Source organism: Delphinapterus leucas, chromosome 12, assembly GCF_059928025.1.
Source record: "Delphinapterus leucas isolate spDelLeu-1000000601 "Yukka" chromosome 12, BTC_Dleu_Yukka2, whole genome shotgun sequence".
NCBI classification, from domain to species: Eukaryota; Metazoa; Chordata; class Mammalia; order Artiodactyla; family Monodontidae; genus Delphinapterus; species Delphinapterus leucas.
Genome location: NC_143140.1, coordinates 71,266,659 through 71,281,572, shown reverse-complemented (window position 1 = coordinate 71,281,572; position 14,914 = coordinate 71,266,659). Strand labels below are relative to the sequence as shown.

Genomic DNA, 14,914 nt, shown 5'->3' with positions numbered 1-14,914 from the left:
GCCACAGCTGTCTCTATGAACATGCTTGGTCCCTTGTTGGTGATTTCCTTATGCAAAGTATGTTCGTGTCTATTTTAGATTTATTTTGTTCATACAATGGAAGGGGCTGAGTCTTAGCAGTACAACTGTGAGATTACCAGAGTGTATGACAGAATGATAGAATCATGATTTAAGGTCATATACACAAATTCCATCCATTTTGTACGGCTTTTATCCCTCTAGTGGCCAAATAGCAGTTTCCCACAATTTGGGTTTGATGATTCCTAGGCTTATACTATTAATAGGCTTTTGAAAGAGTCAATTTAAAAACTGCAATCCAATAAGATAATGAAGTTAAAAGCGGCTGTATTTTTCTTTTTAATATTACCTTTTAATAACAATATTCCTATTTAGGGATTTGGTTGTTTATGAACAATCAAGGTAATACATTCGTTTAGTTCTTTTAAATGAATAAACTACATCAATATCTACTGATAACATGAATTTGATATCCATTCTTATGAAGTAAGACATCAAAATAATATTGTAAAATACACCCTCTTTTTATTTTTATTTATTTATTTATTTATTTTGTGGTACACGGGCCTCTCACTGTTGTGGCCTCTCCTGTTGCGGAGCACAGGCTCCGGACGCACAGACTCAGCGGCCATGGCTCACGGGCTCAGGCGCTCCGCGGCATGTGGGATCTTCCTGGACCGGGGCACGAACCTGTGTCCCCTGCATCGGCAGGCGGACTCTCAAACACTGCACCACCAGGGAAGCCCCAGCCCTCTTTTTGAAAAGGAAACAATGGTATATATGTAGTAGATATATATAGTAAATATTATATATAATATAGTATAATACTGTATATAATATATAATACTATGTTATATATATATTTTTTCTTCAAATGTATTTTCTAGGCATTCACCAAATTGTCAAGTGACTGCCTCTGTATTATAGAATTGGAAGGGGGAGTTTCTTCAGAGTTATGAAACGCCAAGGAAAGGAACCTAGTTCATTTAGCAGAATTCTGTAAACAGGATATTTACATAGATTATTTTGATATATTTATTCAGTGAAGAAAATGGTTTCACATATCAGATTTTTTGATGCATTTGAATCTTTATTCTACAACACAAGCAACATAAATACAATATCTTTTAAAATATTTTCTCTTTAGAATTTTCATTTTCACCTCAGATAAAATGTACACAAAATACACTTGCAAGCTTGCTTACAGGAACCTGTTAAACAACACAGATTATATCAAATCAAATAGTTATATCAGCATATAAAGGATGGTGGTTTTCATTTTTTTTTTTTTTAAATAAATGTGACCAAACTGGCTAAAAAAGAAGGCAAAACAAAAACTGTACTTCCTTGACAAGTCCTTTGGAGTAAACAAAATGCTTCAAGGCTCCTGGTGAATAGGGTTGCAGGGATGAGTTTTGCATTCTATGGATAAAATGGTATACGGACTCAAATCATTATGGCTATACCAAGCTTCATTTATTTATAATTTTCAGTGAAAACAAGTCTAGTCTTTGGCATAATACAAGAAAGGATAAAAGGACCCTTACCACCTGTTGGCTTTACTTAGAGTGGGAGATGGTAGCAGGGGAACCAATTATAATGTAATTTATCTAAGTCTATTCCTCTTAGAACAGCAGGAAAATCATCTTGAATCAGTTTTTTGGCATGATTAGGGCAATAAACTTCTTATTCTTGCCCCCATCCCCACCCATCCACTAAAAACAAATTAAGAAACAAAACCAAACAAAACCAGCCTTTCCCTCTAGGCACCTGCTCCTGCCCCGTTCATGCCATACCTGGAAATTCTACCACATGGTTCCAATTGAAGTGAAACCAAACATATCAAAAAGCATTAATCTTTGTCCAGTTTTACCTATTGTGTGGGAAACCAAGTTTTATTGGAGAGGACCACTTCCAACAAAACTTGGATGTAAGGAGAGAGGGAGGCCCACAAAGTTGCCTGTACCTAGTCACGAGGCAGCCGTGGTGGCCGGTAGAGCCAGGGCCGTGAGCTTCCCAACTTTAAGAGAAAACATACTTTACATGTTAGTTTCAAAGACTGGTTTTTGGATTCCTCCCTCCCCTTTTTGGCACCAGCTGGTAAAACAAAAATAAATTATTACTAGAGATTAATTAAAATTTAATTCAACATCCGTTATTATTAAAAAAACTAAACGCACACATCATTTCCAAAAATGATTAGGGGAAATGAAACTGCAGTAGAAAGGCTTCAATTATTCCTGTCTACAGAGGCAAGGACTTGAATCCTTGACATCATTAACACTGGTGTGCTTTCTCATCTCACTAATTCTAGTAAATATAGTCATTACTTTCTACTTATATAACAGTTTAAATAATGTCAGGATACTTAAACAGAAGTCTTTAGAGAAACTTACTGAATCAATAAAAATTTTGTGTCATTAGTATATATACAAGGGAGATGATTTTGAGGTACTCAATTTTTTTTCTCTTGAATTATTACCTCTGTGGTCCTTATTTTGTTTAATGGAAAAAGAATTTCCAAAACTAATTAACTGAATAAAGAGTTAAGAGATAAACTAAGGCCCCATCTATATTTAACATGATTTCACTGTATTCCCAAAGCATACTGATGCGCTTTTACATTTTTCTCCTCATTTGGGAAATGAGATAATGAATATGGTCTTGATTGTGTAGATACATGCACAACACAACATATGTAATGAAAAGTCCTTAAAACAGGCACATGTGCTGCTCAAAAGGGAGTTGGTTCCACTTGCAAATTCTCGTGAAGCCATTTGGTAGACTCTTTACAGATATGTAGGAAATTAAAATATTAATTTACACCAGACAGTTAAGTGAAAGATGAAGACACATCAAGTAGTATAGTATCATCTTGATGTGCTGGTATTCTGTTGACTAAAGAGGGATATAAAACTACTGGCAAGAGAGCAACTACTCAAAAATTTCTGGAAGCCAGGAGCCAAGGTTGTGATGGAATCAACATGGAAACATCTCATCAAAACTATGGACAGAAGAAATTAAAACACTACATACTTTAAAATCACCTTCAGTACAAGTCAAAAAGTCAACATGATACAAAAGGTCATCATAGAGTTAATGTTTCTAAATACAATAGATCTCACTGTTCCACAGAACTTATACATTCATTGTCTTCTACCTTGTAAAAATCAATTGTTGGCATAATAAACCTGGAAACTGGGAAGACTGAACAGCAGTGCTGTAGAGAATCCAATTCCAAGTTGTCTGCCCAAGGTGAAGTTTGGTTTTTCTCTAGTGCTTGATAAGTCAGGCTGATCTTAAAGGGAGTAGTTAGAAATTTTTTCCAGGTATTGGACCTCAAAGTGTGGTCCCCAGACCAGCAGCTCTGGCCTCATCTGGGAACTTGTTAGAAATGCAAATTTCTAGGCCTACTGAATCAGATACTCTGGGCTCCGGACCAGCAATCTGTGCCTTAACAAGACCTCCAGGTGACTCTGATATGTGCTAAAGTTTGACAACTACTGTTCTAACGTCAAAAGATACGAGACGATCACTACTTGAACTTTCAGGATAGGAATTAACAGTACAAACAATTTCTGGTAGTGGAAAAGGCTGGAAGGACTGTAATTGGATGGAATTCAGCAGAAGTTGACTGCAGTTGTGTCACTAAGATGGCCAGCTAGCTAGTCTCTCCTCCCTATACCCCCCCTTGCATTATCACACAAAGATAGAGGGGAAAGGTTTTGCATGGTGCTAGCTGTGTGGTAGTGGGTTTTTCTTCAATTGATAAATACTGCCCCTCTTTACAAGGAAATTAGGCATTGTTCTCAAGTAAGTTTCTCCTACATTATCCCAGGGGATGATTTTTTTTTTTTTAGTCTATCTTCCCTGAAGTAATAATTGTATTTTAGAAATGTAAATGGTGTTGTAATCCAAAACCTTAACTAAGTTATTAGTTGCTTCCACATCAGATACAAATATTACAATACAGCCAGAGGAAAGGGATCTCACGAAACACAGAGACAATGTTTTCTAGATTGCTGCACTCGTGAAGGAGGAGCACATTTTTTTTGGATGAGGCATAATTATAAATGACTTCTTTACCCAATTTCATAAATCTTGCCATAAACAAGGTCATATATTCAATAAAAAGTGCTTAAAAATAGTCTTGCTTTTTTAAGGCCACACTAAATCTTCCTAAATGGTACCCAAGCAGATGTAAGTTCTGTCATTCACTTACTGCATTATGTTGAATTTTTCCTTCTGTTTCCTTGTCTACAAGGCAAGTAGAAATATTTAGGTGTCATGGCACACGGTTACTCTGCATATTGACCTGATGCCCTCAGTACCTGAATCTTGAAGCAATCTTGTCTGACCAGTTGCTTCTTCTTCAGAGAATATGCATTTTGAAAAATGGTCATTTATTTTGCATATTCCCAAAGTTTGATGATGACCTACAATTCAGTCCTATATACTTCCAGGGGAAGCAAGTAGAGAGGCACTGTTGGCTACAGGACACTTTATTCTGAGTGATTAAATGGTAATTGGTAAAGGTCAACAAATTGTTGCTGTCATTCCAGACACAGACTGTCATGTTTTTCCACATAATAGCTGGCCATGGACAATATTATTCCATCATTTCCACCTAATTTGGTGAGTTTCCTCAATTACCACTGAGGATCTGCTTTAAGATTAGATTTTGTTTTCTTTATTTTCAAACATAAAAATATTATGTTATATATGACCTTACTATGCCTAAACACCATCTTTTTCTTTTAACCCTATTGAAAAATCCCCATAACATTATAGATAGGGACATCAATGTAATATCTTCAACTCATTTTAACTGTTTAATTGCTTGAAACACTGAAGTGTTTACACTGTACACTTAGACATGGTGTTGTAGAGAGCCTGGCCTTTGAACTCAGGAACATCTCTTTTGCAACCAACTTTGCCATTTACGGGCTATCTTGGGCAAGTTTCTGAACCTCTCTGGGTCTGCATCCTCATCTGAAAAAATGAGGACAATACCTGTTTCACAGTGTTATTGTGGGAATTAAATATGGTAAAAGTAGATAAAGGTCCACGTTCTCAGAGGCACTCAATGATGTTACCTCCCCCCACTGCTGTTTGTAACCTCTTGCTATTGTTATCAGCTCCAAACAGAGGTCTTCATTTTTTTTTTTTTTTTTTTGCGGTACGCGGGCCTCTCACTGTTGTGGCCTCTCCCGCTGTGGAGCACAGGCTCCGGACGCGCAGGCTCAGCGGCCACGGCTCACGGGCCCAGCCGCTCCGCGGCATGTGGGATCTTCCCGGACCGCGGCACCAACCCCTGTCGCCTGCATCGGCAGGCGGACTCTCAACCACTGCGCCACCAGGGAAGCCCCAGAGGTCTTCATTTTGCTTAGTTTGATAGGACTGACACAAACGGATTTTTCTTTCTGAGAAAGAAAACTTTCCTACGTAAGCAATACTATGATGTATTTGGGGAAGTCAAAAATATCTATTATATAATTGCATTACCTTCTTATAGTTAAGGCTATTTGACTCTCTCAACTGACTCTGTATAAGCCCTCTCCTTGGAACAATAAGAACAGCAACAACAAAGCCTACTGATCGCTGTACCAAGAAGTTTCAATTTAAAGGTACTTTGGAATTATCGATAACATTTGGTCATGTTTGATTTAGTCTGAGCTGTTTTCTATGTTAGCATCTGCCTTGGTCAGTCATTAAATAGCCTAAAAGTGGTAAAAGTTGCCCTAGTTTTGTATTGATGGAGGAGGCAGGAAAATAATCGTTAAGGGGAGAGATGACAAGAGGGTGTAAAGAGACAGCCTAAGCATCTGTCAAAGCTGATCAGGAGATGCAAGAGGTAGGAGAGAGCCTATGAACAATCTATTGGCCCTGCATCAAATCTAAGACCTCCTATGGCAAGGAGAAATCTGTTGCAGAGTGTGGTGCGGTGCACTTGGCTGGGCTATTCAGTCAGGAACTCGTTTGCACTCTGAGTTTTCTAGCGTGCTTCCTCACTTTGGAAAAGATGAACGCTACCAAAATATTAGAAAAAGAATAAATCTCACCCAGAGGGTAGCACACTTTTGGCAGTAAATACAGGCAACTAAAAGCAATAAAAATCTTATTCTGCTTAGATCTGAAAATATATGGTAATAGCCGTTGTAACTACAAAGGCTTGTCTTGACCTTGGTCTTTCAGAGACCATGGGAGGGAATGAAAGAAGAGATGGGGAAAGGCAGAAATGGAGACACCAGGAAGAGTGAGGGACTGATGGGGCAGTGTGGGGAGGGACCGCTCATCTACTAAGGGTTTTTACATATGTCCCTTTCTTCTTCACCCCTGGGAAGATTTGACTGACTTCTCTGTGACTTGAAGTGTACTATTCCTCGGAGATTATTTGCGTCAAGCCACGTCCTTTTTGAAAGCTGCAAATACCTCTGAGAAGTATTACTGTGACTTAGCTAACTTTCCAGCTGAAATCTGACATGGATGTGGTGCACAGAGTGTGTTGGGAATGGAGGTGGGTTGAAGACTGCTGTGGGCCGGAGGGGTGGTCTACAGAAAAAATGACGGGAAGGGACCAAAACCCTCTGACAAGATTGTAGGTAAAGAATGATGTACATCCTCTCATCTTCTATTCTTGGGACCCATAATTAGGTTGGTACTAGAGCAGTGCTTGAATACAGAATGGGGTAAACTTGTTTTCATAAGCTAGCCATGAATCCCACAATAGAGAATCTGTCAAGACAATGAATTCTGACTTCTAAACGGTTAACAACTTCCAGGACATGACCTTCATGAATTGAGACTGGCCTCCTTTGAATTTTTATACTTTATAAAAAGTTGCTAGATAGAAGCATTTTGTAATTACTCTGATTTGATAATACTCTGCTTTGCTGAAGCTCCCCCCGCCCCCGTAAACTGCGGAATACTCACAGGCTCACAAGGAAATGAACCTTAGATGAGCTACAAAAAGAAACAAAACTACAATGGTGTACTGCTTTTGTTAAAAAAAAAAAAAAAAAGTATCCAACTTTCAATTCTACTTACAAAATATAAAAAATCTAAAGTATAGAACACAACTTATTGCTATCTCAACGATTCATTGCTTGTTAACATCAAATTGTTGATCTGTTTCTAAACTTGCATTATTGTCTAACGAGCAAAAACTGAAGGCAAAGAGTGTTTTGTGGAACTGGAAAAACATCTTCTGAATTCTGTGGTGATCTCTGGATGGCATAGCGAATGATAAGGTTCTTTCTTTTAGATTGCCTAAATAAATCAGGGAACCCTGTCTCCCTCTTAACCTTGTAGATAGTTATATATTCCCAAGGAAGACAAAGTTTATACCAGCACTGAATAAAGCTGTCAGTTTTAATACCAGCACTGAATAAAGCTGTCAGTTTTAAATCCTTACTTCCACCCTTAAGAGCTGATGTTTTAGGGACAATATTTTCAATTACGAATAATTTTTAGGAGCTGGGAAAATTAAAACATATCTCTTAGCAACTAACTCTTTAGAATGTGTGTGAGTGGGCTTGACTGAGGAGTTTTAATCACTATTATAATTTAAGAAATATTAAATATACTGTAAATAATAAGATAAAGATTCCAAATTAATTTTCTAGTAATAATTAGGAAAATAAATATCTGGTTAAAATATGCCTGAATTAAAAGACCTCAAACAGAGGGCAAATCTACTTGCCAGAGAGGAGAAATATTTTAAACTGAAAAACTTCATTTCCTAAACTTCATTCTGTGTCCTTTTCTCCTGTAGTTTTATTTTCTTCTGAGACTAGAGTGTGTATGAACGATACCATAATTTCATACGATTGTTGTTTAATATTTTCAGATTTAAAATGATTTCATCATCACCTCCTTTCCCACCCCTTCCAGCTGTCTCCCTAACCCCACACTTCCTGCTCCCTTCCCTGAGAAGTCTGTTCATTGGACGGTGAATTCTTGAGTTCCTTTCTTCCAAGGGTGTTGATATAAAATGAGTTGTTTTGTTTTCTTAAAGACAAAATGTTATACCTTATGTTCAGATAATTGTGGAGCATGGAAATGTGTGTGCAACAAGGAACTAAGGCACCATTTTTTCTTTCCCTTTTCATTTTTGCGTTGGGAACAAAAGCAAAGACTATTGGGACAGTCAGGGTGGCCGGTCTTAAGTCATTTGGCACTATCTGTATCAGCCAATACCACTGAGTACTATGTGTCAAAGGCTGCCATGCCACAGACTTAAAATCCTGCCATGAAAGAATGTCCTTCCTTTACAAGTAGGGAAGTGAAGGCACAATAGTACCTTACATGAGGAAGTTGGTAAATACCAACCAGAAAACCTTGACAACGTAGGAATAATTTTGAAATGTTCTGGAATATTTTAAAGATTATGACACCCAAGAATACATTTTTCCAACTGTTTTCTTCCCTGCCGAACTCATAATCATAATATAAATCTTCCTCCAATTAATCATGTCTGGTAATCATGTCTATGTGTACATCAGCTTGACTTACCAGCAGGCATTTCTTTAGCTATTGCATTTTTTAAAATGATGGATCGTCCGGGTTCAATCCCTGGTCGGGGAACTAGATCCTGCATGCATGCTGCAACTAAGACCCGGTGGAGTAGTAAATGACCGATGTAGTCATAAAGAAATAAATAAAATGATGGATCAATGTAATGTTTTCAAAGGAGTGGCCCTTGAAAGTGACTCATTTGGGGACAATATTGCAGGCAAAGGCATTGGGAAATAAGATTTAGAAATGTGTCAAGGAATGTAGAGTCTTCTGAAATTATGTGCAAATTTAGAGTTTCACTTTTGTCATCCAGATACAACCTTAGTATCCAGAATGGCCCCAGTGCGGATTAGTTAGGGAGCAACTGGGTGTTCTCCGAGTCACGGGGGCTGGTGGTGGGGAAAATGCTATCAGCTGGATTGGCAGACATACTCTAAACCCTCCTAGTGTATCTCCTTGGGAATGGAATGTGAGTCTTCTACACAATGATGTCATAGACACGGCCCACTCTGCCGAGCCATTCTCTCACAGCCTGGCGAACTCTGATGTCAGTCACGTGACAGGTCAGCTGGCTGATGCATGGGAACACTGCTGGCTGGAGCGCTGTGAAGGTCTGGTCCGGAAGGATCTGAATCTGATTGAGAACTGTTAGCACCATGTTGGTCCATGCCTAAGAGAAAGGGATTAAGAGAATTAGCCGTTTTCTCCAGCAGTTTCATTTGTACTCAAGTGTGGCTAATATGCAAATGAGTTTTCTCAGGCTTTAGGCTTCAATACATGTAGTCTTTACTAATTTAATGCACTTATAATAAAACATCAGTTTAAGTTCATATATATATATATATATATATATATATATATATATATATAAAAGGACTAGCAGAGACTCATTTCACATTAGGAATACATTATTTCCAGCTTTTACAAAATACAAAAATCTTACTCCTCAGATTTTTAAAAACTCTCTTGCCTTCTCATGATGAGATTTTCATAGGCCATATGACATTTTTAATCAGCAGTCTCTCTAATGTCTAGAAAACTTGGAATAGGTCTACCTTAATTTAGGGTAACTTTTGAAATCATAAGCAAATCTCCAAGACATGAAAAAGCAATTAAGATCTGTTATTTGTCAAGAAGGTCATCTGTTAAAGAATAACCTTACATCTCAGTTTGACTGGATACTTTTACAAATACAGTCTAAGATAATTTTTGTGGATTCTGAACTATGAAGTTTAGTTCTATGTTCAAGATACATCAGAGGAAAAAAGTATCTTGCAAGATTCATACTAATTCCAAGTTTATGTTCATTCTAAGAATACATTCCTGTATAGGTCCATAGAATCCTAGGGCCCAAGAGCTCCTATCTTACTATGCCTGCAACAGGAATCTACAACTTAATAAACGTCCAGATGGCTTTTAAAGGGCTCTCCATGAGTTTAGATCCTTCTATCTTTTCCCATCTCATCGTTTCTTAAATTGAATGAAACAGTGCCCCTCTTCTTTACTTCTCAAGCTCATTTTTGGGAGGTACCATAGAATTGCAAATATTAATTATATAAAGGAATAGGAACACTCTGAAAATGAGAATTTTTATGTGCTCAGGACGGGCTAGGAAAACAATTCATTGGAATAACCACATAATATGCACTTTGCCTTTTCCCTTTACATAATTCTTCATAACTACAGAATTGCTTCAGGGCTATCTTCAAATGATTAATTGAGTCCTGGGTTTAAGTCCATCCATTTTCTAAGCTTTGGCGTCATCTCATTTACACAGGTGGGTTCCTAATTCTCAGTAGTATCTGTTATAACCTATAGAAACAATTCCTGAAATTATATGAGAATACAATTTCAGTTTCACAAGGATACACTGATGGATCCTATGTCTTAGGGGCAGGCAGTCCCCTGACTGTGGAGGATCATAACGCGTCTGAGTGCTCCCTGAGGGGCACAGGTGTGTCACTGGTACCCAGCTTCTCTCCTGCATGGCCGGCTGTGGACCCTTGCATCCTCCGGTGGGGGGCGGGTACCCACCTGGATCTGGGCTTCGGCGTCTCTTGCGGAGACACTCCGGGAGCTGCCGGTGGAGCCCGAGCGGGGCCTCTTCTCCTGGCGCAGCAGCTCGGGGCCAGCGCTGAAGGAGTGTCGCATCTGCCCCTGGTCCATCAGGTGCTGGGGCCGCTGGAGCAGCGGGGAGCCTTGGCCCCTGGGCCCCAGTGGCTCTCCCTTCTTCTCCACCTTGACCTCTTTGGGGAAGGTGGGCAGGTTATGCTGTTGTTTCCTCTTCTTGTACTCGGTCATCAGCTTTGAGATGGTCTTGTCAGCTGCCATTGTGTAGATTTTGTTGCCGGCGTTCTCCCACCACTCCTTCTTGCGGCTGGGGTCCTTCTTCTCTACCTTGGGGCTCGGGGGCAGCAGCAGCATTTCCCCGCTGGTCCCCCTCAGGCTCGGCGGCTCGCCCGCGTGATCGCGGGTCTGACTGCGGTCATCCTCGGAAGGTGTGTCTTTCCCCGAGAAGCCCCCAGTGGACGGGGTGGATGACCCCGACTGGAAGGAGGGAAGGATGAAGAAAGGGTCGCTCTTGAAGATCGGTGCCTCCTCCATACTGTTTTCCAGGTCCAAGTGCATCTGGATGTAGTTATTACACAGCTCCATGCACAGCTTGTGAAGCCTCTTGACCAGCCACACCCAGTCCGCGTTGCTGATGGGCTGGACACTGAGGGAGGGCATCCGAGCCCTCCACTGCCTCTTCTCCTTGCCTCTAGGGGGGCTCACCTGGGCGGTCTCCTCAAAAATGTCTTCATCCTCTGATGAACACTGCTGGGAGGAATCTGTGCTCCTCTCACCGTCCTCAGAAAGGACCTTCTTCACTTGCTCAGCAGTGATGGCTTCTTGGTTGCTGAGAACAGCGCAGATCAGCGCGTGGAAATAAATGTTAAAACTCATGGCAGACTGGCGGTAGAGGTTGGCGGCGCCCCCGATGCCAGACACTTTCTTCAGCAGGCACTTCAACCCAGGGCTGGTGTCAAACTCTCTGGCCGTCCTGTAGGAGTCCAACAGCAGGTCAAAGATGACGGCCAAGTTCTGCATGGAGATGTATCTGAGGAAGCCAGCCAGCTTGGTTTCTGGCACTTGGATCTTCTCCTCCCCGGGAGAGGGGCCTTTGACAAACTCTTCTAACAAGATATCATATAAGTTCTGGAGTAACACTTGATGGGATAGTAAACTCACCACAATTTCCCTGAAGGAAACACTTCAAATGAAAAGAAAGGCATTGATTAGTAGCCAGCTGCCTCATATGAGTTACCTTAAAGCAATTCAGACCTTACACAAACAGAATGACTAGGCAAAATTACAAACTAAACTACTTGTATTTTAATGTCTTTCTTCAAAAAGGACAAATTTCTTGGGGCATTACAAGGTGACAGTTTTAATCATGATTAATGGAATTCCTGACACTTTTAAAATCTGGGAGCTATAGAATTAATATTATGATATTGAGTTAACGATTCTCAACAAGACTTAGGAAACAAATAGAACAATTTTATTAAAAAATCTTTAACGTAGACACAATTATGTTATATGACCTGTTTTCTTTCATAGTTATGAGTAATAAAACAAATCAAGAAAGTAACAATTTCTGTTGAGTTATAGTAATTTTAATTGGCCTTTTCCCAACCCTTTGCCATTTTTCCTTAAACCCAATGCTTTTACTATTTTTTTAAGTGATGGCTGAGGAATTTTTAATAAACAGAAAAATTAAAATATAATAATTAACATTATGCTTGGACATTTGAGTTCATTTTGTTTCCCCAGTTTCACTTTTTCCTGCATATCTAGGAATGAAGTCTTTATTTCACTAAGATAGGCTTAAGAGCTTAAAATCTCTCTTCTGCTAGTTATCTAGGGAATCCAAGAAATAGCTAATTGCAAGATTCCACGTTATTCTTTAACTGGTTGCATCATTTTATCTTGTGCAAGGATAGCCTCTGAAAGTACAAAGTCAGGATGTGACAGCACGTTGTATAACATACCCAGACAAAAGCAATATTCCATATAGGCTTGGGGGAAGACAGAGGAAGAAGGAAGTAGTTACTGGTCTGCACATTCCAGATATAGGAATTCTGACTACAACTGTCAAGTGTGTCAACTCTGCTAAGACACCTAGCTATGAGAATACCTGGAGAGATTTTTTTTTTAATTTAGAGTATAGTTGATTAACAATGTTGTGTTAGTTTCAGGTGTACAGAGAGTGATTCAGTTATACATATACATGTATCTATTCTTTTTCAAATTCTTTTCCCATTTAGGTTATTACAGAGTATTGAGCAGAGTTCCTTCCCTGTGTTACACAGTAGGTCCTTGTTTGTTATCTATTTTAAATATAGCAGTGTGTACCAGTCAATCCCAAATTCCCAATCTATCCCTCCCCTCCATACTTCCCCTCTGCTAACCATAAGTTCATTCACTAAATCTGTGAGTCTGTCCCTGCTTTGTAAATAAGTTTGTTTGTATCATTTTTTCTGGATTCCGCATATAAGCGATATCATATGATATTTGTCTTTCTTTGTCTGACTCACCTCACTTAGTATGATAATCTCCAGGTCCATCCGTGTTGCTGCAAATGGTATTATTTCATTCTTTTTAATGGCTGAGTAATATTCCATTGTATATACGTACCACATCTTCTTTATCCATTCATCTGTCAACGCACAGATGAATGTTTCCATGTCTTGGCTATTGTAAACAATGCTGCAATGAACAATGGGGTGCATGTATCCTTTTGAACCATTTTTCCCTGGATGTATGCCCAGGAGTGGGATTGCTGGATCATATTGCTGGATCATAGCTCTGTTTTCACTTTCTTAAGGAACATCCATACTGTTCTCCATAGTGGCTGTACCAATTTACATTCCCACCAACAATGTAGGAGGGTTCCCTTTTCTCCACACCCTCTCCAGCATTTATTGTCTGTAGACTTTTTGATAATGGCCATTCTGAAGGGTGTGAGGTGATATCTTATTGTAGTCTTGATTTGCATTTCTCTAATTAGAGATCTTGAGCACCTTTTCATGTGCTTCCTGGTCATCTGTATGTCTTCTTTGGAGAAATGTCTGTTTAGGTGTTCTGCCCATTTTATGATTGGGTTGTTTGTTGTTTTCAATATTGAGCCGCATGTGCTGTTTGTAAATTTTGGAGATTAATCCCTTGTTGGTCGCATTGTTTGCAAATATTTTCTCCCATTCTGTGGGTTGTCCTTTTGTTTATGGTTTCCTTTGCTGTGCAAAATCTTTTGAGCTTAATTAGGTCCCATTTGTTTATTTTTCATTTCATTTCCATTATTGTAGGAGACGGAATGAAAAAGATATTGCTGCAATTTCTGTCAAAGAGTGTTCTGCCTGTATCTTCCTCTAAGAGTTTTATAATATCTGGTCTTAGATTTAGGTCTTTATTTTGTGTATGGTGTTAAAGAATGTTCTAATTTCATTTTTTTACATGTAGCTGTCCAGTTTCCCCAGCACCATTTCTTGAAGAGATTGTCTTTTCTCAATTATATAGTCTTGCCTCCTTTGTTGTAGATTAATTGACTACAGTTGTGTGGGTTTGTTTCTGGGCTTTCTATCCTGTTCCGTTGATCTATATTTCTGTTTTTGTGCCAGTACCATACTGTTTTGATGACTGTAGCTTTGTAGTATAGTCTGGGAGCCTGATTCCTCCAGCTCTGTTTATCTTTCTCAAGATTGCTTTGGGGCTTCCCTGGTGGTGCAGTGGTTAAGAATCCTCCTGCCAATGCAGGGGACACAGGTTCGAGCCCTGGTCTGGGAAGATCCCACATGCTGTGAAGCAACTAAGTCCGTGCGCCACAACTACTGAGCCTGTGCTCTAGAGCCCGCGAGCCACAACTACTGAAGCCCACGTGCCTAGAGCCCGTGCTCTGCAACAAGAGAAGCCACCGCAAAGAGAAGCCTGCGCACTGCAACGAATATTAGTCCCTGCTCTCAGCAACTAGAGAAAACCTGCGTGCAGCAGCGAATACCCAATGCAGCCAAAAATTGAATAAATGAATAAATAAAAAAATTTTTTAAAAAAGATTGCTTTGGCTATTTGGGGTCTGTTGTGTGTCTATACAAATTTTAAATGTTTTTGTTCTAGTCTTATGAAAAATGCCATTGGTAATCTGATAGGGATTGCACTGAATCTGTAGATTGCCTTGGGTAGTATAGTTATTTTGACACTATTGATTCTTCCAATCCAAGAACATGGTATATCTTTCCAACTGTTTGTGTCATCTTCAATTTCTTTCATCAGTGTCATAGTTTTCAGAGTACAGGTCCTTTGCCTTCTTAGGTAGGTTTATTCCTAGGTATTTTATTCTTTT

The 14,914-nt window shown here is 39.4% G+C and overlaps 2 protein-coding genes across 12 annotated transcripts in view; one reads left to right on the top strand and one right to left on the bottom strand.

Moving 5' to 3' along the window:
* The window catches only part of NHSL1 (NHS like 1), a 336,607-nt gene that overhangs the window by 306,477 nt on the left and 15,216 nt on the right, over window positions 1-14,914 (top strand). The window lies entirely within an intron of this gene.
* The window catches only part of ARFGEF3 (ARFGEF family member 3), a 188,386-nt gene continuing 174,443 nt past the window's right edge, over window positions 972-14,914 (bottom strand). Inside the window, exons 34-35 of one of the 3 annotated variants that reach the window (XM_089922040.1) lie at window positions 10,570-11,788; window positions 972-9,205 (exon numbers count right to left, since the gene is read on the bottom strand). In XM_089922040.1, coding sequence (XP_089778166.1) covers window positions 9,014-9,205; window positions 10,570-11,788 — 1,411 coding nt within the window. In that variant the 3' untranslated portion in view covers window positions 972-9,013. The remainder of the gene's footprint in view (window positions 9,206-10,569; window positions 11,789-14,914) is intronic. The other 2 variants (XM_022557697.3, XM_022557705.3) reach the window with 2 other exon arrangements.